The sequence below is a fragment of the Rhinopithecus bieti genome, unplaced genomic scaffold, assembly GCF_001698545.2.
Source record: "Rhinopithecus bieti isolate Rb0 unplaced genomic scaffold, ASM169854v2 scaffold_6090, whole genome shotgun sequence".
NCBI classification, from domain to species: Eukaryota; Metazoa; Chordata; class Mammalia; order Primates; family Cercopithecidae; genus Rhinopithecus; species Rhinopithecus bieti.
The window spans coordinates 185137-208211 of record NW_016804938.1 but is presented as its reverse complement, the minus strand read 5'-3'; the positions used below and the strand labels follow the sequence as shown (position 1 = coordinate 208211).

Sequence of the window (23075 nt, the reverse complement as noted above, 5' to 3'; positions counted from 1 at the left end):
GAGCTGTTCCTATTCGGCCATTTTGCTCCGCCTCCCCAAGTAAAGCGATTTTTAAGTTGACTTTTTTTCTAATTAAAATGATTTTCATTAAATATTTTAAATGACTAGTGTTATATGAATTGAATTTAATCTTAACTTTTATTAGATTATCAGACTATGTTTTCAATTCTAATAGAATTCTTATTGATGTGATTTGCCTGTTTTTTCCTAAAATAATACTATTTGGTGAACATGTCATTTGTTGACAATCAGTAGATGATATATCAAAATCCCTATGTAAGAATAAACAAAGAATGCAAAATTTTCGTCAGAATACTTACTAGCATGATTGTAAACTGCCTAGATAATTTGCTTCCTTTAAAGGTCTACCTCACTGAAAATCATGTTTCTACAAACTGATTTTTCTCCAAGAAGTATACAAGAGATAGATTTTCTTCTCATTAGATCATAAAAGAACCAGATGTAAAATGGTCTCACAAATGAGAAGATTTACAGGGATAACCACTTAACACTTTGCATTACCTGTTCTTCATTAACATTTTTTCTTTCTTTTTTTATTTGTTTTTATGTTTTGAGACAAGAGTTCCACTCTGTTGCCTAGGCTGGAATGCAGTGGCACGATTGCTCACTACAGCCTCCGCCTCCTGGGTTCAAGCAATTCTCATGTCTCACCCTCCTGAGTAGCAGGGATTACAGGTCCATGCCACCACGCCCAGCTAATTTTTAATATTTTTTAGTAGAGATGAGGTTTCGCTATGTTGGCCAGGTGGCTCTCCAACTCCTGACCTCAAATGATCCACCTGCCTCATCCTCCCAAAGTGCTAGGATTACAGGTGTGAGCTACCGGGACTGGGCAATTAACTTTTTCCTTGAAGATGAAACTAATGAAGTGATACCTCCTCTTTTTCTGTTGTTTTCAGAAATATGGTTGAAAAGTATTTTCCACATTTGGATTTGTTTGCTCTGTCTTGCTATTGTTAAGTTTTTAAAAATTCATGATAGACTATTGGGGATATTTAAAAAATACAAATATTTTAGTGTTGTCATCATGGATACCAAATTGGGAAATAATTTTATTAGATAAATAATACTTTCAGGGCGAGTTAGGTTTTCATTTATTTGACTAATCTAATTTGTTGGCATTGGATAAACAGTTACAGATTTTCATATATAATATTTTAAAAAGTGTTACCCCTTTGATGCCTGTAGTGAGTCTGATGTTTTACTCTCTGTGCCTTGCTATTTGAGATGTTCACCTGTGCTTCAAAGAATACCGTGATTTTGCTCTATTTTTAGTTGGCTATTAAACCATCGCCACTGTAGTGACTCAGGCAGGCATCATCCCTACTAAGCCAGTGACAGCCTCAGTTTTGGGCCTCAACAGACTGATATATGTATGATCACTCCAAAGCAAGAGACCAAAGATTATTTTAGAATAACCTGAGTGGATGCTACCTGAACATTTGACTAAATAGCACCAACAGTATTGATAATTCTATTTTAAAATATTAAAAAATGTTATTTCTCTCTTTAATTTGACCACTAAGAATAATCCAGTCGCTAATTTTCTCTCTCATAATGGCTTAAATTTCCACCTCTTTAAAAATAATATTTTTTACACAAATACTCAGGGACATATAATTAGAATAACACATTTTGTATTAAAAGCAGAGTTTATGGCTTGTGCTTTTAACGAGCCATCAGAACCTCCTGAGGGCAGCTCACACTACACACATGACTTTTTATGTAAATTTCAGCTTCAGCATATGACAAGAGTAATAAACAAAATCTACTATGTACCAGGGACTTTTCCCATTTAAACTGTATATGGCTTAGAAATAGTATATAATCCCATTTAAAAGATGAGAAAACCAAGGTACCAAGAAGTAACAAACTCAATTTAAAGTCGAGTCTGGGTTATGATCACAGAGGGTCTGGCTTCAGAATCTATGCCCTTAACCTCTACACATTCTGACTCCCTGAAAAAGTCCTAGTAGTTATTATTTATGCAGTTCTTTCGTGCAAGATAGTCCTAAGTCTAATCTGAAAGGCAAGCTAAGCTAAATTTACCTTCTCCATTTTGAAGATAGAAACAATCTAAGAGAAACTCGGTCTCTTGCAATGAAATCACTGCTAGTAACTGGAAAATTAGCAAATTCAAACACAGGATTCTAAAAACAAATTTAGTCATTTAAAAGACAAAATATAGTTTGACAGTTTTATCTTAAATCCAACATGATAGTGGCTCATGTGTTACAAAGTACAGTTTTATAACGTGATATGACTATTGTCCAAAATTTGAAAGTAATCAAATCAAGTCCATGCAACTACCGTACAGTAGACAACTTAACTCCTGGGATATCTTCAACTGAAAATAATTAAATTTTAAAGAAAAAGAGGTTTCAGAATAAAGTTATTTTGAGCATATAATTTATTTTAATAAAAACAAAATCTAGAGACTTACTCTCTATTTAATTTATCTTTTCCAGATCACCAACTCTAAGAAATGGAAAGTGGGGACAGTGACATAGAGCATATTATCTGGAGAGATTTCCTGCTCTGTTTAAACTCCACCTCCTTTTACCTACACCATTCCTCAATCACCTTGCCTTATTAAACTACATAAAATCTCCTCTGCTGTTGCTGCTATGCCCACTTAGGATTTGAGACATTATTTGTGTGGATCTGTGAAATACTTTTTTCTATCTCTCTCTTTTTTGTTTGTTTGTTTGTTCGTTCCCTTTTTGGCCTTTATTTATTCTTCCTAATGGCTAAGGCCCATTTTAATGAGGTGTTACAGTGCTTTTCCTTTATTCTGTGACCATCTCTACAATGCATGGAATGATCATTCAATGTTATGCTAAACAAAAGAACTGATGTTTCACCATACACTCTAGAAGAAGATTCGCAGACCTCCACTCACCTGGCTGGCTGTGCAGTTGGATAAGCAAGTCCTATTATCAGCTGCCAGATAGAAGTTGGTGGGACATGCACAAGTATGGGTTTTTCCAGGGGCTAAAAGGCACAGATGACTGCAACCACCATTATTTATCATGCAGAGATGTTTGGAGACTACAGATAAGAAAGAAACAACAACAACAAAACAAGATAATCAAAACTAATAATATAACATGGGATTAGAGATAGGACATTTAAGCTTCATAACTTGAATTGGAATAAATTTTTGTAATCAAGAACTCATCAAGACTATAAATATAATTTTACTTTGTCACAAATGCTACTCATTGTCCATTGACATTAATTTGACCATTCAATAATTTTAAAGGTGCATTTCTACAAAACAAGAATTTTAGTAGGAAAAAACTGTCCATGAGAAAAATAAACAAGACTAGAAGCATTTTGGATGAAGACAAACATATGTTCAGAAATACAAACATAAAATAAAACAATGAAACAATGATCTATACCTAGGAGTGTAATGGCTTTGCTTTATAGGCCAGATAGGTTTTTTAAGGAAAATAATCAAACCTTTATTTCACAAGGCCAGATGAAATTCCTATTAAATATATGCTGAAGAAAAGTTGATAGAGTTGTCAGTTTTAAAACCCTAGAGCTACTTAAACATAATTCCTCCTACTCAACATTACAGAAACTAAGGATCCTCTATTTTGTAAACAAATTATTTCAAGAATACAGTCTTCACTTATCTGACTAAATACATTATTATCATTTTAGCTTTATATGAGTTGAACAAATCTACAATTCTTTGTCCTATTATTGAGCTTCTAATCATATGCCTTAAGAGCAGTACTTCATATTGATTGAATTCTTCCATAAAGTGATGCTAAATAATTAAATCTAGTAATCTTCATCAAAAATAAAATTACATTTAACCTTGAAAGAATAAAAAATGGAATGTTACTGAAAGATGTTAATGCATTTATGGAAATCATGGAAAGAATAATTACCATCAGGTTGTCTATAAGAATGATACACCTGGATATCTGTGATGGCATGCCATGAGTTAATCAGTGAGAGTCTGTCTGCTCCGGATGTTTTATGGGCACGGCTGAGTGACTTGGTTTTCCCATCAGTCCAGTAGATGTAGTCTTCAAACAATGTTAGTGCAATCACCCCTGGAATATCTTGATTAGGGACTGTAATAGGAGATGGTAAGATTAATGTTCAGTCTTGGAAGACTGCCAGTTAAAATATTCAATACTACATGGGCTGACAGATACAACTGCTACAGAACTTCATGTGAATAATTGCTGTGACAACCTGTCAGGCCAGCAAAGTTCTTTATTACCGGTTAAGAGAATGCAAGATTGGGCACAGGAGCTAGCTTTGCTCAGATTCGGCTTGGTTCAATCACTGGAAAAAAAATGAATGTGATTCTTTCACCATTAAAGCCTGCTTCACCAGAAACAAATACCATCCACCATTTTAAAATTCATAATTTATATATGTGTGTGTATACATACACACATATTTACATATATACATATATATCTCCTTCTGGTTGTTCTTAACTTAAATACCTAAATCTAAATGTCATTGTCCTACTTTTTTCACATGTAAAATGATTAAATTATAGATCCTGGAAGAAATGTGTCTACTACCTGGAAATAAAGTGGCTGTGAAACTACTATAAACCTTTTCAGCCACTGAGATTTTATGAGCACTTTTACTTGCAAAGTGAGCTGGGATGGGGTAGAGGGAAATAAGCGTGGCAGATAATAATGTATTATGCAAATTTAATGGTCATAAAACTGTTTAGGTGCAGATTAAAATTGTTTTATAATTATTCTTTCTGATGTTTAAATGTAAACAGTAGAGTGAGCATCACAAATGTGAATTATTCATTTGAGAGAGTCCAGGGTCCTATCCGGTAAATAAGATATGGTAGATCTGTTCAGTGGTTTGGGTTTAAATAATTTTAAACAGTGATAGAGTTTTCTTTGTGCTTCCACTTTCTCAAGATTGACAAATAATAAATGGAGAAGATGAAAATTCCCTAACTTATACAAACATACTATTTTTCTGTATTAATTTTGAGATACACTTTTAGAAATTCTGACATATTCATTAATGAAAAAAGGTACGATATTTCCAGTAATATTTACTTTTTTCTTAGATTTTAATGACTGAAAATTAATGTATGGCATATTCCTCATTCAGTAGTAACTAAAAAACTATCAAAATTTCAAATAAAATTTAGTATTTACAAGAAGCTTTACAGCCTTATTTTTTAAAGCTGAGTAAATTTGTATTATCAACTAAAGCAGATATTTTAATTTTTTTGATTTGTTATTTGTATTCTGATAGGCCAGATGTTATCAGATAACTCACTACAACTAAGAGACAATAGAAATAAAAGAAATAAAATTAGAAACCTCAACATAAGTCATATATTAAGTCACTGAATACTATTTCTAATATAAAATCTAGTTAGAAATTAATCTCAGAACAGATACCATGCATATGAAGGATGCATTTTAAAAATCCAGATTTTAAAAATCCAGATTTGTACACTTTAGATGTTTTGAATTTTGATGTAAAAATCTAGATGTGCACACAACTTAATTATCTATGTGCTCTTGCAGACATAGATATCATTACTAAAATAAATAAGTGAAATTAGATAGAATGAAAAGAAGGACACTTTACTATAATTAATTACGTGTGAGCTATTTATACAAACTAATCCCACCATTTTTCTTTGACTTTATAAATTCATACAAAAAAGATAAAATAAATGTGGCAAAATGTTAGTAATTAATTGAATCTTGGTGATGGGTGATTATTATAAGATCCTTTTACCTTATATATAGATTTCAAGATTTTTAGAATAAAATAAAAATTTTTGGGAAATGTTGAAAGCCTCAAAACATTTAATGTGAATCTCGTTAGATGCAAAGGTGATAGTATAATCATTAAATATGGGCTCAAAAAATAATCATCATTTTTAAGGACCTCAATCCATAAGAGATTGAATTTACTTATGTAAGAAAAGTAAAGTTATTGTAAGAATCTGCCAATTAGCACATCAAAAGTAACAGTTTTTTTAATTATTCAGCAGTAACTACAGGTGATATTTATTAAGCACTTTGGTGCACTAGAACTAGGCCAGTGGGAGAGGCAATTTATATATTTTATTTTATTTTATATTATATTCTTAAAAACTCTACTGTGCAGTAGTAGTGATATGGTTTGGCTCCATGTCTCCACCCAAATTTCATGCTGAATTGTAATCTCCAGTGTTGAGGGAGAGATCTGGTGGGAGGGGATTGGATCATGGAGCGGATTTCTCCCTTGCTATTCTCCTGCTAGTGAGCGAGTTCTCACGAGATCTGGTTGTTTTAAAGTGTGTAGCACTTCCCCCCTATACTCCCTCTCTCCTGCTGCCATGTGAAGATATGTTTGCTTCCTTTTTGCCCTTCTGCCATGATTGTAAGTTTTCTCAGGCTTCCCCAGCCATGTCTCCTGAACGCCCTATGGAACTGTGGGTCAATTAAACATTTTTTCTTTTTTCTTTTTTTTTTTTTTATGTTTACCAGTTTATTAAAAAGGATGCAAATGAACAGCTAGATGAAGAGGTGCATAGGCCAAAGTCTGGAAGGGTCCCAATCACAGGAGCTTCTGTCCCTATAAAGTTGGGGGTGTGCCACTCTCTCAAAACATGGATGTGTTCCCCAACCTGGAAGGTCTCTGAATCCTGTCCCTAAACATTTTTTCTTTATACATTACCCAGTCTCAGATAGTTCTTTAGAGCAGTGTAAGAATGGACCAACACAAGTAAAGTTCATTTTACAGATGAGGAAACTAAGATGTGGAAAATTTAAGTAACTTGGCAAAAGAGGGGTAGAAAAAAACTAGTAATTAAAAGTACTGGTATTTGAATCTTAGCTCTCTCCGGAGCGTGCTTTCTGGTCATGTGATACCTTTCCACCATGGGATGACACCAGATGCCAGTGCCATGCTCTTGAATTTTCCAGCCTCCAGAACCATGAGCCAGCTAAGCTTATTTTCTTTGTAAATTACCAAGTCTGTAGTATTTCATCATAGCAACAAAAACCAGAGTAAGACAGAAAGTACACGGAGCTAATAAAAATAAACATGAGATGTGAAGGTATGAGAAAAACGTTTAACAAACAAACCCTTAACTAATGCTGAGATGTGGTTAAGTTTAGGGGAAAAGTAGTCAATGTTGCCTAAAAATGATGATGACTATCATTTTTAAGAGAAAAGTTATATGACCAGTTGTCTATATAAAACTGCATTTGCTTAATTAACAGAGAAACGTGAAAAGTACATTTAATAAATCTTTCATTTACAGGTATTCAGTAGACACACAAAAAAGAATAAACAGAGCTGCTACATGGGCTGTAGTTTCACAGGTACTGACTATATATCTAAAGCCTATTTTATAGCTGCTTACTATAGTTAAGTCTCTATTTGATGTAACAGCATTATGTATTGTACTTTTTCCAGAATTCCACTCAAGCACTAGGTTCCTAATTTTTATTTCATAGACTATATCATTCAGAAGAAAAGGGTTGATATTTGGCAAAAATAAGTAAGTCAAATAAATACTCCTTTTGGGAGTTTTTCCCTTTGAGTCGAGTTGGATGCTATCCTGCTAAAGCTCAGTGTAATTACGACAAATAGAAAAGGTGGCCATCGCTTGAACCCAGGTGGCGGAGGTTGCAGTGAGCCAAGATCGCACCACTGCACTCCAGCCTGCGTGACACAGCAAGAGTCTGACTCAAAAAAGAAAAAAAAAAAAAAGAAAGAAAGAAAGAAAAAGAAAGAAAAAAAGAAAAGGTGGCTATTCAGAACATGGTTTTGGCTTAACTGTTGCCTCACAGCTCAATATACTCTATTACAATCCTCTTGATTATTCATTTTTTTAGATAGAATTTATAATGCTAAACAAGTATATTCCTGGGTAATATCATTCTAAATTTGTATTTCTGACTAATCTAGTTTAAATACTTAAGAAGCTAATGACCCAGTTACACAGTTCTCAGCTTTTCTTGAGTTAAAGTCTCATAGTTAGTGTTATGGGAGGATACAGCATTAGGATATTGATAGCTTTGACATGGTTTTCTGCACTGAGTATGTCAATAGACATTTCACTAGTAATACTATCTTATTTTCCATTCTTTATCTCCCCAGATTTAGTTTAAAAATCTAAATGCTATTTTAAAATATTACTTTATGCCCAGCAATCACTGAAATGTATTATTTAAAAATGACTATAGGCCAGGTGTGGTGGCTGACATCTGTAATCCCAGCATTTTGGGAGGCCGAGGCAAGCAGATCACCTGAGGTCAGGAGTTTGAAACCAGCCGGATCAACATGGTGTATCCCCATCCCTACTAAAAATACCAAAATAGCTGGGCATGGTGGTGGGTGCAAGTAATCCCAACAACTCGGGAGACTGAGGCAGGAGAATACCTTGAACCCGGGAGGCGGAAGCTGCAGTGAGCCATGATCATGCTATTGCACTCCAGCCTGGGAGACAGAGCAAGACTCCGTCTAAAAATAATAATAATAAAAAATAAATAAAATAAAATAAAAGTTGTAAAGTCTTCATTCATATTTTCAAAAGTAAAAAATAAGATATAGAATGCAATCACCAAATTATGTTATTACTTTTATGAAGGAATCAAGATTAGAGTAACAGGAGCTTAGAATTGATTTACTTGAGTTATCAAGTATTTATATATTGATTTGAAGGAAATACCTGAACAATCAGTGATCCATTAAGGTTAACTTATCCCCCACTCTATGGCTATGTTTGGAAAGGTAATCCCCTAAAACTTTAAAGTTTACAAACATATCAAATCAAACGTTAAATCCTACTATCTTTTTCTTTTTAATATACTTAAGACACTCCCATTTTTTAAAGAATTCTTGGTGCCATTATCCCAAGTAAAGGCTCATATCCCGTCACACCAGTAATACTGCAAAATTATTCTAACTTTTCACCTTATTTTTAATCCCTTCCAATCTCTTTTATATTAGTCAGAATTGCTGCAGAAAATAGAAAACATATCTTTAAGTGATAATTGAAGAAGGTTTAATAAAGAATTATTTATAGAGATGGGCATGCAAAGGTACAAGTAATGCATTGCTTTTTACTAGATCTGTTATCAGAAGCTAGTGAAAAATGCAGCTGAGGTGAATAAAGCCATCCAACAAGAGCAGTGGCCTTTCGTAGATAGACTCAGGCACTGCTAAATCATTACAGCTGAGCATAGAGGGAAGGGAGATGGATAAATATTCTGACTTCTTTTTCTGTCCACTATCTAATGTCCTTGCAATGCAATTCATGGAGGAAATTCAACTTGATGTGGGAAGGTAAAAGAACCTGGGTGAGGTAGTCCACATAAGTCAGCTTTCCAGCACAGGAAGAGGGCAAAGAGGCAAAGCCAAGATAACTAGAACTCCCACTAATTGATATTTCTCATGTCTTTTCATCTAACATATGTCTTCCCAGATCAAAAACCATCCATGACACCCATTCCCTGGGTAATATGGTGCAAACTATCTAGCTTAACTAAAACACCATCTGTCTTCAGAAGAGAGAACCAAGTATGCTCATTTGATCCCCTCTTTTGAGAGACCCTGACACTAATAATTTGCCCTGATATTTTTCTAGAAGAATAAGAGCACAACAAGATATGTAGAGAAGATAGGGTGTGACTTAAAGTAACATAGTGTGAAAAACGAAAAGAAAGTGATGATAAAGAAAAACAATTAGCACTGAAAAAATGGGGTGAGGTTAAACAGAGGCTATGAAAAACTATAGTCTGGTAAACAGGTGATAAAATTAGATGGCGGTAGAAAGTGATTTAACGTGACAAAGAAAGTGGAAGATTCATGACAGCAGTCAGTGGGAGGGTGGGTGGATAATGGTTTCTAGTTGATGAAGAGTGACAAAGAGTGGGTGGGTGGGAAAATGGCCGAGGTAGACTAATCTCCAGAGAAGGATCGTTGAGCCAGAGCTTTAGTTAAAAGCACCTGGGAAAAAAAGAGCATGCTTTATATAACCTTACGGCCAAGGACATTTGTTCTTTGCTAATCATTATGTATGTCTCCTTTGGTGTTACTGTGCAAACCATTTTAAAAAAATTATTTCCTAAAACTTACAACGAGCAGCTCTTAAGTGTTTTGCTTAATTTTTGCCTCTGTGAACATTTTGCCTGTTTACTCTTTAATGCCATCCTACTTGATAGTAACAAACAGTATCACTAATAAAATTTAGGCAACAAGGTTCAAAATCAATTTTTCAAAAAAAAAAAAAGCATTAAGAAATGACAGGAACATGAAGGATGGCCAACATTTCCAACTGTTATGATAGAATATTGAAAGTTTATTTTTCTGATATTAAATATCATAGTCCTTCAATGAGACCTTGCTGGGATGGGAAGTAGTTTTTCCTTTTAGTATATGTCATAGTGCAGGAAAATCAGGGCTGATAGTGCCTGAAAGTAGATTATATGCTAACTTTTGAATAGTGATATTGATCAAATGTCCAAAATAAACTTGTGTCCCTCCTTAGTGTAGTAGTTTATACTGGGTCAGTTAAATAAGTGTAATACATAACGTCAAAGCATAGAAATTAATACTGTGGCTAGGAGTGGCAGCTAACACCTTTAATCCCAGCATTTTAGGAGACCAAGAGGGTGGATCACCTTAGGTCAGCAGTTCGAGACCAGTCTGGTCAATATGGTGAAACATCATCTCTACTAAAAATATAAAAATTAGTCAGGTATGGTGGTGCATGCCTGTAGTCTCAGTTACTCGGAAGGCTGGGGCAGAATAGCTTGAGATCGGGAGGCAGAGGTTGCAGTGAGGCAAGATCGTGCCACTGCACTTCAGCCTGGGCAACAGAGTGAGACGTTGTCTCAAAAAATAAGCAAATAAATAAATAAAACAAAATAAAATAAAAAAAGAAATTCATACTGTATTTAGAAATCTTTTTCAGATTTAAGCCATTATTAGAGCTGAAGGCATCCATGGCCCATTATTTTCTAGTATTTCTTGCCTCATGTTGTCTACATTCTCATTTCAAATAATATGTACTGTCCATACAGATTAGGAGTATTAGATTTAATATCATTTAATCCCTTCCTGTCCTTTACCTGTTTTTAAATTGTTTATAATAGAAGGTCAAATATAGCCATTTCAATATTTGCTATCTAAAGAGTATTCCTGTTAATTAATGTAAAGTTTTATAAAGCAGACTCTCTAAACTGTAGTATACTTTTTTGAAAACAAGACTGACTAAAAATACATTAGTAGGATGATGACAATTCTCTCTAACCTGTCAAGTAAACAAAGCAACATTGCTTCATGCACTTGGTAAAGCATATTCCTTTTGCTTCAAAACTTTCTGGGCCCTTCTGCTGGTGATAAAGCCTTCACAGTACACGGAAATGTGATAGTCTGAACCTGACTATAAGTACTTACTATATGAATTATTATATTCAACACACATATACATAAGGAATTTCTTTGTTAGAGAGTCTTAATAAAAAATAGAAGCCTTTGAAAAGCATTTGCCTCTGGGAGAGATATTAAGTATAGCTATTTACATGAGTTTAGTATCTGGTCTTCTCATATTCCTGCAATGATAAATACATTTCTAAAATAAAAATGTAAAAGAGTACCTGAGACTGGGTAATTTATAAAGAAAAGAGGCTTAATTGGCTCATGGTTCTTCAGGCTTTACAAGAAGCATGGTGCTGGCATCATCTGTTAGGTCTCTAGCGAGGCGTCAAGAAGCTTATAATCATGACAGAGGAAGAAGGGGGACCAGACACATCACATGGCAAAACAGGAGCAAGAAGCAGGTGGGGAGGTGCCACATACCTTTAAATGACCACTATCATGAAGACAGCACAAGCCATAAGGGATCTGCCCCCATGACTCACCACCTCCCAACAGGCCCCAACTCTAGCACTGGCAATTATGATTCAACAAGAGATTTGGGCAGGAACAAATATCCCAACTATATCAGTGTTCCAGGTAGTCCCAGCAAAAGGGAAGAGTAAGTGAGAGAATTGGCAGAACAGTGCTTCTCTGTCCTAGATTCAACCTCAGCCAAATTCCTGTTAAGAAATGTTAGAAGTCACTGAATACATAGAACCCCTATACTATGAATAAGAACAATGCACAATAGTCTGCCAAAACAACATGCCTAAATTAGGAAGTAACTGAACCTGAAGTAAACCTACTGATCCCTAATCTACTTATTCTTTTCACATACTCCACCACCTTGTATTTGGAATAGATGGGGTTGTTGAAAATGATCGAAAACTCAAATGAGGGTAATACTTAAAATGTCCCTATGTTTACAAGCATGTGGAACACATGACATTTGCAAAATAAATAAACAAATAAATAAAATAAAATAAAATCCCTAAACATACATACAAACTTAATGTATTCAAAGGACAAAACTGAAAGGCATGATTGACACTGAAATTCTAAGACATTTTAGAAACGGCAGTTAATTTCAATTTATTTTACTGGTTTAGAAACATTTCTATAGTAACTGAATTGTATTTTGCTCCCTTCCATTAACTTTTATTGTATTGTAAACAGCAGCACATCAACACTGTGGGCATAAAATAGCCTGTGAAGTCTACTGTTTGTAATGGACTGTGAATGACAGAATTTTTTTTCAAAAGTACTAAAATGCAATATCTTACCAAGAAAGAAACACTCTAGAATATTAAAAAATAGTGGAAGTGGTTGGTGGGATGTATTCTTTCAATTTCCTCTTCTTTTTTTTTTTTTTTTTTTCAGTGGGCTACAGTGAACATTTACATTTTCTAAAAATCCAAATGCAAGACCGATTGGGTTTCGGAATATGTGAACACAAAATATTCTATTTATCTCTTTCAGTGTTTTTATTTTTGTCTTCAGAACAAACTCTTAAAACATATTTTATGCCATTTCACCTGTAACATGCTGAGATCTAGATTCCTTTTTCCAACATTAATTAGACTAACACTGCATGGGTTATGATTTAGATTTTTAAATCCAAACACAGAACTGCCCCCTTACAACACAAACTGGATTCCCAAAGCAATAAACAAACAATAGAGTTAGACTACAATATTGACACTTTAATATGAGGCTCTGCAGGTCTAGGGGTACAGAAACAGTTATCCTTTAAATGACGAGCTGTAGTGAACATAATTGCTAGAAATTCTAAACAATTTTGCTCACGAAATATAAAAGAGTTCAGTGGTAACTATAGTTCAGAATCATACCCAACTATTACTCTTCAGAGAAAATTAACAGTTAGAGTATAATTTTTTCCAGTATGCTGGATAAAATATGTACATAACCAACTGACTTAACACAAGGTGAAATCACTTTTTGATACACAGAAGAGTATCCTGAAAAAAACAATTTATTGGAACATATAAACTTAAAACCTCAAGGTCAAACATAACTTTTCTTAGTTCACCCTTTTGTTATTACTATCCACACAGTATTTTCAGCCTTTTCTTTTCCAAAATACTACCTCTCTGCCTAAGATATCTAAAGTTCAATGGCACAAGCAACCAAAATTGAAAAGAAGTAAATCTGAATTTATTTACTTTGATACAAGAGGTCAAAAATAAATTCCAGTCAAAATAGAATTTTCTAATATTTAACTTTCTTTTCATTAAATGGAAAATGAAATCTCTAAGCTAAGGTATATATGCAATGTTATTTCTAAAATTTTTCTCAGGAGATATTTTTATCTTATGTTAATACACAACCCGTTCAGAGAAGGCTGTAGGTAGGGAATGTAGTAGTTACTTTAACATAGCAAACTCTAATATGCAAATATCCCACTAAATCATGGTGCTATGGCCTTAATGTTGGTGTCTCCCCAAAATTCATATGTTGACACCTAATATCTTATATAACAGTATTAGGCCTGGTGCAGTGGCTCATGCCTGTAATCCCAGCACTTTGGGAAGTCAATGCGGGTAGAGCACTTGAGGTCAGGAGTTCAAAACCAGCCTGGCCAACATGGTGAAACCCCATCTCTAGTAAAAATTAAAACAAAAACAAAATTTGCTGGGCATGGTGGCAGGAGCCTATAATCCCAGCTACTTGGGAGGCTGAGCCAGGAGAATTGCTTGAACCCAGGAGGCAGAGGTTGCAGTGAGTCGAGATCAAGCCACTGCACTCCTGCCTGGGAGACAGAGGGAGACTTCACCTCAAAAAAAAAAAAGAAAAGAAAAAACGTCTTCAAAGGTAGAGGTGGAGGCTTTGAGAAGTGATTGTCATGAGGGTTCTACCCTCATGAGTGAAACTAGTGACCTTATATAAATGACCCCAGGGAACTGCCATATGAGGATACAGCAAGAAAGCATCTATGAAGCAGACCCAGCACTCACCTGACACCAACTCTGCTGGTACCTTAGTCTTGAACTTTTCTGCCTCCAGAACTGGAGTAATACATTTCTGCTGTGTCTAAATTACCTAGTCTAATGTATTTTATTGTAGTAGCCTGAACAAAGTAAGAGAAATCCGTACTGAGAAATGAGGTTGTCATTACATCACGTACTATAAATGTGAAGTAGCTTTGGAACTGAGTAATGGGTAGTGGCTGGAAGAGTTTTGAGGTACATTGATATAGAAGGATCTTAAGAGCAACTGTGGTAAGAGCTGACAAGAGGAAAGCTATAGAGGAAACTTTAATGTTCTTAGAGATTATCTGCGTGGTTGTGATCAGAATGTTGGTAGCAATACAGATCATAAAGGCCATACTGGTGAAGCCTCAAATGGGAATGAGGAACATGTTTTGTGTGTCTGTTAAAAAAAAAAAAAAAAAAAGAAAATGACACAGAAATTGGTTGAATTGTGTTTGCATCCTATTGTTTTGTGGAAAGCAGAGCTTAACAGCAATAAAATAGGATATCTGCCAGAAGAAATCTCTAAGTGTTAAAAGAGGTACTTGGCTTTGTTGCATTGCTTATAGTAAAATGCAAGAAGAGAGAAAGGAATTATGAATGGAATGTATAACCAAAATGAAAGCAGAAAAAGATTTGGAAAATCCTCGTCCTGGCCATCTTGTAAAGAATGAACAAGCATGTGAGAGAGAGAATATCAAGGGTGTGGCCAAGGGATTATTTGATAAAGAGATTAGTATAGATGGGTGGAAGCCAGGTGCTATTTATCAAGACAATGTAAGAATGACCTCAGAAGCATTTTGGAGGTCTTCAAGGCTACCCCATCCATTACAGGCCCAGAATGCCAGAGGCTCGGGAGCAGAACAATTTCAAGGCTCTTCTCCCCACCTTTCAGTGTGGTGTTCTTTAGCCAGCCTACCTGTGGTGCAAGCAGGCCCAGATGCAACTCAGGTTGTCCCTTTGGAAGTCAAATATAGTAAGTCTTAGTGATGTTCACATACTGGAATTTCCACTACGGCACAGAGTGAACATGAAGCAAGTGTCTGGCTGCCTTGATCTAAATTTCAAAAAAATTGCCACAGACAGCCTTGGGGTTGGGGTAGACAACTGCCACAGGTGTGGGGCCACAGTAAGAACTCCTATTATTGGGGCAATGAATAATGGAACCATGGGGTTGGGCCACTGTGGTGTCCCTTATAGGGCAAGGCCAAACAGAGCTATGGGGGTGGAGTCACCCAGAAACCCCAGAATGCTAGAGCCACCGGCTTCCAACTTCAGCCTGGTAGAGCCACAGGCATGAGATTCCAACCTGTGAGAGGTGGAAAATGGGCTACGCCCAGCAAAATTATGGAGGCAGGCCCCCCTGGAACTTTTGGTGTCCAACAGCCACACCTGTGTATCCAGAAGGCAAAATTTAGAGGATTTTATTCAAGAATATTAAAGCTTTCTCTATAGCTTTCCTCTTCTTCTGAGCTCTCACCAGATATGCTCTTAAGAAAAGATTATACTGGAGCCTTAAGATTTAATTTTTTCCTTTTTGGTTTTGGTGTTTGGTCAGGATCTACTGCCTCTTTCTTCTTTCTTCTTTCTCCCTTTTGGAATGGAAGTGTTTATCCTATGCCCAGCACACTATTGTATTTTGGAAGCAGATAACATGTTTGATTTTACAGGTTCACAGCAGGAGAACGATAAATCATGTCTTAAGTTTCACTCATATCTGATTTAGATAAGATATAGATAAGACTATAGACTTTTGAGATAGTGCTGGAACAAGTTAAGAATTTGGGGGCTATTGAGATCAAATAAGTGTATTTTTCACATAGGAAGGACATGAATTTGGGGGGGCCCAAGAATAGAATGCTATGGTCTCAATGTTGACATCCCTCCAAATTCGTATATTGGAACCTAATACCCAATGTGATAGTACCAAGAGGTGGGCCTTTGGGAAGTGATTAAGCCATGAGGACCCTATCCTTGTAAATGGGAATGGTGCCCTTATAAAAGAAACTCCAAGGAGCTCACTAGTCCCTTCTGCCGTGAGAGGACACAGCAACAAGGCACCATCCATGAAGCAGACAGTGAGCCCTTTACTAGACACTGATTCTACTGGCACCTTGATTGATCATGGATTACAGAAATGTAAGGAATAAATTATCCAGCCAATAGTATTCTGTTAAAGCATCCCAGACAGACTAAGACACAGTATAAACATTTTAAAGCAACATCATTGCTCTTTTCATTTTGAAAAAGACACAAAAAATATTTGGATTTACTGAGATACATGCTTTCTTTTATAGTAATTATAATCTAGTGGCTTTGTTTTTGTGTGTTTTTTCCTCATATATTATGCAATTTATCTGTCCAATATTTAAATCAATCCAAAAGATTTCAGGTGTAGATACAATTTTATTTGTGTAGGTGTACACCTATGCTATAACTATTAATATTAGAGGCTTTAACAAGCAGGTTTCAATCTTCAATTGTCTGTTCAAAAACAAGGGTGCTGTGTGAGAACTGGAAAGACAGCAGGCCCTGCAATTAGGTAGATCTCACTTCAAATTTTGATTCTCCTGATCACTAGCTCTGTGACTTTGGACGGGTTACTTAATCTCTTTGAACATATTCCCTTGCTGGCAAATGGCTTTAATAGCACTTATTACATATATAGATGGGTAGAATAATTACAAGAGCACATATTGCATCAAGCACAGTCCCTTGAAATCAGTAGGCTTCTAATAAAATAATTGGTTCATAAGAGGATGACTCCCATTATTGGAATCCCATTAGCAGGCTAAGAAAATGTCTGTTGAAAGACAAACTAAATAGTATGTGTAAAACATACAGTACAAGGTAACACTCAAGAGTATAGGTTTTCTCCCTCATCGTTACTTTGATTAGTTTACAAGTGTTCAACTTTAAAATATGTTAATAACCTTTATGATAACACTCAGGACAGGGGATTGTTTTGGTAGTTTGATATTTTCATCAAGGTTGAATGAGAAAGCATTTAATTATTACAGATTTCCAACCTCCCTCTCTTAGGCTTAAATTAAGGGAGACTCATTTGAGATTAAAAAGTGGAGATTTGGCAAAGATGCTGAAAGTGTTGATTGATCCATGTAACTAGAGGCTTAAAATTTTAGTTCTGAACTTTCCTTTCATGTAATATTTTTCAGCACCCTTATTTCTACAAATGAGGCGACTGAGGCCCAGGGAATTTAACTACACTGTTCAGGGTGAATAAGCTAGTTAGCAGTACATCCCATCCCAACCTGACCTAGCTCCTTGAGGTTCCTAGACCTCTTTTAAGATCTTAAAGGTTTTATTTCTCCAGTTTGAGGATATCTTTCACTTAAAGATCAGTACTCCATCAAAGGCATATTACTTCTTATCTAAAATCAAAGCCTAAAATTCTCCTAGGAGGGTTTCAGCTGGGGAGTTGTAAGGAATCAGTCCCATATATATGGACCTACAAGAATAATATTTTTATTCATGTATTAGGATCAGTGTGCTTTTGTATAACAATGTATTTAAAAACTGAATATTTCCACCTGGAAAACATCCTCAAATTGCCAAGTTTCTCACTGGACCTATTCCACGTCTCAAGAAAGAGTAGGCAGAAAGAGTGTCACTTATTTGTGAACTTTATTCTGGTTAAATTATCAGGTTTTCTGAAATGCCTTTTAGGGAAGGACATAATATAGAATGTTTAATCACATCTTTAGAATAGCGCTTTTGCTGTTAAAATTAACGCATCTCCCACCAAAGTAGAGCATCGTAACATAGAGATTCTGAATATCTAAATTAGGCTTAGTTTGGCACTACTCTTTTTAAAAATGTACAAATATATACAAAACTAATAAGTTATCAAATATTGGAATTCTTTTCCCCTAGCTAACTCAATAATAATATAAATCATTTATTTAATTTTTATAATGCCACTACCAGTATTTCTAAGCTTACATATATCTCCAATTTGGTCTACTACATAACTATTGACTCTAACACTGTATCTCCATTCCCACAGCTATAATCACTTCAAACATTTTCTCCTAAAATATTTTAACAGTCTCTAAATTGGTTGCCCTTCCGGGGTCTTTCATTTCACATGCTGTTGTCAAATCTAATAACAGCACTCCATCAACTAAACACCATCAATAGCTCCCCGCGACCTAAGGATAAATTCCAAATTACTTAGCATACAAGGCTTGTGACAATCTGGCCCCAATTTGCCCTTGTTCATCTAGTGTCATTATCTCCTTCTTATATGACTTCCAGTCATAGCCAAATTGAGTAAACCCCATGCTATTTCAAGACTCTATCACATCTTTGCACATGCTGTTCCCTCTGTGTGAAGAATCCTTCTTACATTTTCCCTCTACGGGGAGCTTTTGCTAAATCTCTCAAACTGCTCAAAGATCTTCCCACTTTAGCAGTCTTCACTACTCCTGCCTGCATTTTTGGAATATTTTGCACATACTTCTTACACCCAATCTAATTTATGTCTTTTCCTGCATATTGGTTTTGTCGATTGAATTATTATCTGAAGGTATATACTTATTCATCTTTGCAACACCAGGGGCCTAGCATAGTGCATGGCACAGAAAGACAGGTCAGTAAATATCAAACGAATGAATGAATGAATGAATGATAGTCATAGTTTAAAAGAAGAAATCAGAACAATTAATAAAAGAAATTAATGAAGATGTAAATTAAAATACACTGATTTATTCAGTAGCATGTCTTTAACTGTATCACTATATTATTAATATTATATCATATGTTACTATAGTGAATAACAGTGGAGTGATACAGAGAGAAAAAGATTAGGGAGAGGTTCATGTGACTAAGATTGCATCCACATTTTCCTAAGCTAGTAAATTGACTGATATATTTTGGAATTTTTTGTTCAGGTTTTCAATGTGGTGTGTGGATTTGGTAGGAGCGTGAATTAGGGTGTATCAAGGAGCAAAGAAAGAGGAATGGAAGCTCTCACACAAATTGTAAGGCACATGTACCTTGGAGATAATCTGAACCTTTGTTCTAAGTCACAGAATTTTTAGAAACCTCAGATATTCTTGAACTAGACAAATAATAATAAAATAATGCTTCATTTATAAAACTACTCTATGGTGTAAACTGGAATATCTTTGGGGAAAATGCCCAACTTTTAAATCATAAAGTCCAAGGGGTGACTTTTCTAAAATTTGGCTTATGAGAAAGGGCTGTTGTTCTGAAAAGTCTCCTACATTTTTTATATTCTCAAATTACTTTATCATGACTGGCTTGTCTCATCGTTCTGGTTAGCTCAGATTTCAGTTTTAAGAAATACAATAAATGAGAAAAATAACATTGGTTTGGTTTAAAACAATGTGGCTAGTGATGAAGTAAAACAAAAGTTATTGATACGAATGTCTCATTTTCCACCTGCAAATAAACGACTAGGAAACCATAGCATTCTTTGTCTTTATGTGGCAAATGCAAGTAGAATAATCCAATACCTCTTTACAAACATGGCAAATTCATGGCTCTTTCTTTCGTTGATGGTAGAGTTGGCATAATTCAGGCTGGCTCCAATTAGTACCTCATTAGTAACTACCAGATAATTATTGGCCTGCGCTCAGATATTGGCAGATGCCTGATAAGGCACTTAGTGAATTTTTCACAAGTCTTTCTGAGAAAACCTTCAGGAGAAAATATTCTGAAGGCTGTAATTCTACTTTTCTTCCCATTTGAATCTTGATACATTTTCAAAATCAAGTTTGAAATTTTTAATAACATCATACTAGACTATCTTTCAGCCAAATATTTTACTATTTAATACATTTAGTGCCATTTCTACCTGTTACACATGTCTCTCTATCCAAAGTCACCACCAGTACACTTTAACATGGATTTAATTTTGAATTAAGGTTAACAAAGCATTAGTCACCACATAAGTGACATAATTTTTTAATAAGTAGGAAATGAAGTCAATAGTTTCTAATAGATCTAATATTTTTTAACAATTTTAGCTTCAAACTTCAAAAACTCAAATGAAAGGCAAATATTTAATGCTGCGGTGTTTTTAAATAGTCACCTACCTAATCAAAAAATATATATAAATTTTGTTGTACAATGAAATTTTAGCAAAAAATAATACATATACAACCACCTAGCACTTTATATGGAGGCTAAAAATGAAAAGATTTATGGTTACGTAGGAAAAATATTGATTGTCACAATAAAACTTTCAACTATGCAACCCAAGAATGAGGCAGAACATTTCATTATTGATTCTTTGGGGGAGATACAACTTCTAAATGCTAAGTGTGATTTCAATCTGTCAGCATTCCTTTTGCTGTAATTAAAATCCTAAAGTGTTCCTTAAATAATTTTTCACTTAAATTGCATCCTGATGAGTTTTTTATCTCCATAATTGAAATGTCAACACCTAAGTAAGTGACTCATCCAACTATACTCTCCGTACTGCAATGTTCTTACCCTTAAGAAAGCACCTCTAAAAACTTCCTGTCAGCATTGCTAATTAGAACGATGAAAAGATGTATTTGTTTAAAGGTCAACTGACAGGAATATAGGCAAAATTATTAAGTGGTGTAACTTTGGTGCCTTTTACCTTTTCTCTTTTTAAACTCATTGCTTTATTCCACACTGGAACACACTGGCAGAGTATTACTTGATGATTAAGAATAATCCTTTCTTCCTTACCATTTCTCATCCTTCCCTCCTCCAGAGGTTTTTGTCTTAAGCTTAATGCAAGAGAAGGAAGCAACTTGACAAGTTAAACTGTTATTAACATGTAGACTTTATTTGGGACCTCTCTTTGAAACTCTTATTTTAAGTGATGTTTGGAAATGTAAACCCCTGATAGCAAAGGTAACATTAGGTTAGTGAAGATCAATAAAAATTCATTTATTTGTTCAGGAAAAGTCTAATTCTTAAAAGCTACCTGTTACCTAAAACATTTTGATGTAATTTGAGTCATTTGTGGCTTCTGCTATATCCATGTCACGTTTAACTATACGTGACATCTTCTCTGTTATATCCTTGTATGTTACTATTTTGTATGTTAATTATTGTTGCTGCTGTGACTAGGTAACAGTAACGTTAGTCATGTACACAGCTTAACTGATAACTTATAAAACTATACTTTTACTCAGTTTTTTAAGAAAATTGAAATCCTAGCAGATTGCAGGAATAGCCTCATATTTACAAGCAAATAACTTTCTATTTCAATTCCATTGGGACACATGTGAATATTAATTTATAAAACTACAGCCCATTTACTAGACAATCTATTTAGAAAAATACAATTAAAGAAAACATTGATAGTGTAAAATATCTTATGCATAACATATAATTTTTGAATAATTATGTCTCATTCTAATTTACCAATATTTTCATAAAGGAATATAATGATGTAACCTTAAATTAAATGTTTGATGAGAGAAAGCATATAAGATAAATATATATTTTTAAATAAATATTTTATGACCTGGTAAAATACTAAAATATTTATGCTACTGGACCAACCTTTGTGTCTATGAGATCCATCCATGTTGCTAAATTCAATGTGATTTTCATCAGCCCAGTAGAGTCTATGGTTAACATAATCTATTGTTAGTGCCATAGGTCTAGAAATCTTGGTTTCTATGACAACACTCTGATTGGTTCCATCCATTCCAACACGACCAATATGAGGATACTCGCAGCAGTCAATCCAATACAAATACCTAGGAAAGAAAATCCATAACTATTTTGTTTACAGATTCTCTGGGAGCAAAACATCAAACAATATATTAATTTTTTGCTCAACTGTTTATATTAATTCTTGCCATTTCTCTGAATTGCAACTTTTAAGAAGCATCCTTTGATGCAAAATTTCTTATGATGTTTTATTACATATCTAGTATGATTTGAAATATTCATATAACTTTAAACATATGTTTATTTTAGAACACAAACTTATATATAACAATAATATTATATAATACTATCACAAGTGTTAACCAATTATAGATGTTCAAAACTAACATATGTAAATTTTCAAGAGGTACCTATCAATGTTGAAGGAATACAATTATCACTGTATATACTTTCTCTTTTGATGTGTTACCTATGAAAAAGTCAAAAGGAATTATGGAGGTGCACATTTTATTTCCTTAATATACATTGTTAAATATGGTACCCACTAACCAATTATGACTGTTTAAATTTAAACTAATTAAAATAAAATAAATTAAATGAATCGTATTGCTCCTTGGTCACATGAGTCACATTTCAAGTACTCAGTAACCATGTGTGTCTAGTGGCCATCGTATCTAACAGCATAAATATAGAGCACTTCCATTATTATAGAAAGTTCTACTGGACAGCAGTGATTTACATTATGTTATTAGAAGTTCTAGATAGGACAGTTCAGAAAGTGGGGGAAAAAACAGTAAATGAAGTAAGTAATACTGATACTATATAAGTAGGTTGAGTTCAGTATAAATATTACACCTGATAAAATGCAAATAATGTATAAGCGGCAGATTACTTAGACATTTTTCTCTGTTTAATGAAGTCATTTGTTTTTTGTTTTTTCCTCAAAGTAAGAGAAATTACTTTATGTTTTAGATGTTTCCTTGTCTATAAAATAAAGATTTGAGTTACAGGATCTTTAATGTTGTTCTTACA

At 34.5% G+C, this 23075-nt stretch overlaps 1 protein-coding gene across 1 annotated transcript in view; it reads right to left on the bottom strand.

Annotated features, from left to right (window-relative positions):
* Nucleotides 1-2923: 2923 nt before the first annotated feature.
* The window catches only part of LOC108528789 (low-density lipoprotein receptor-related protein 1B-like), a gene marked incomplete at its 3' end in the record, with an annotated part of 103688 nt that continues 83536 nt past the window's right edge, over nucleotides 2924-23075 (bottom strand). Inside the window, exons 18-20 of the mRNA XM_017870771.1 lie at nucleotides 21930-22129; nucleotides 3930-4118; nucleotides 2924-3072 (exon numbers count right to left, since the gene is read on the bottom strand). Coding sequence (XP_017726260.1) covers nucleotides 2924-3072; nucleotides 3930-4118; nucleotides 21930-22129 — 538 coding nt within the window. The remainder of the gene's footprint in view (nucleotides 3073-3929; nucleotides 4119-21929; nucleotides 22130-23075) is intronic.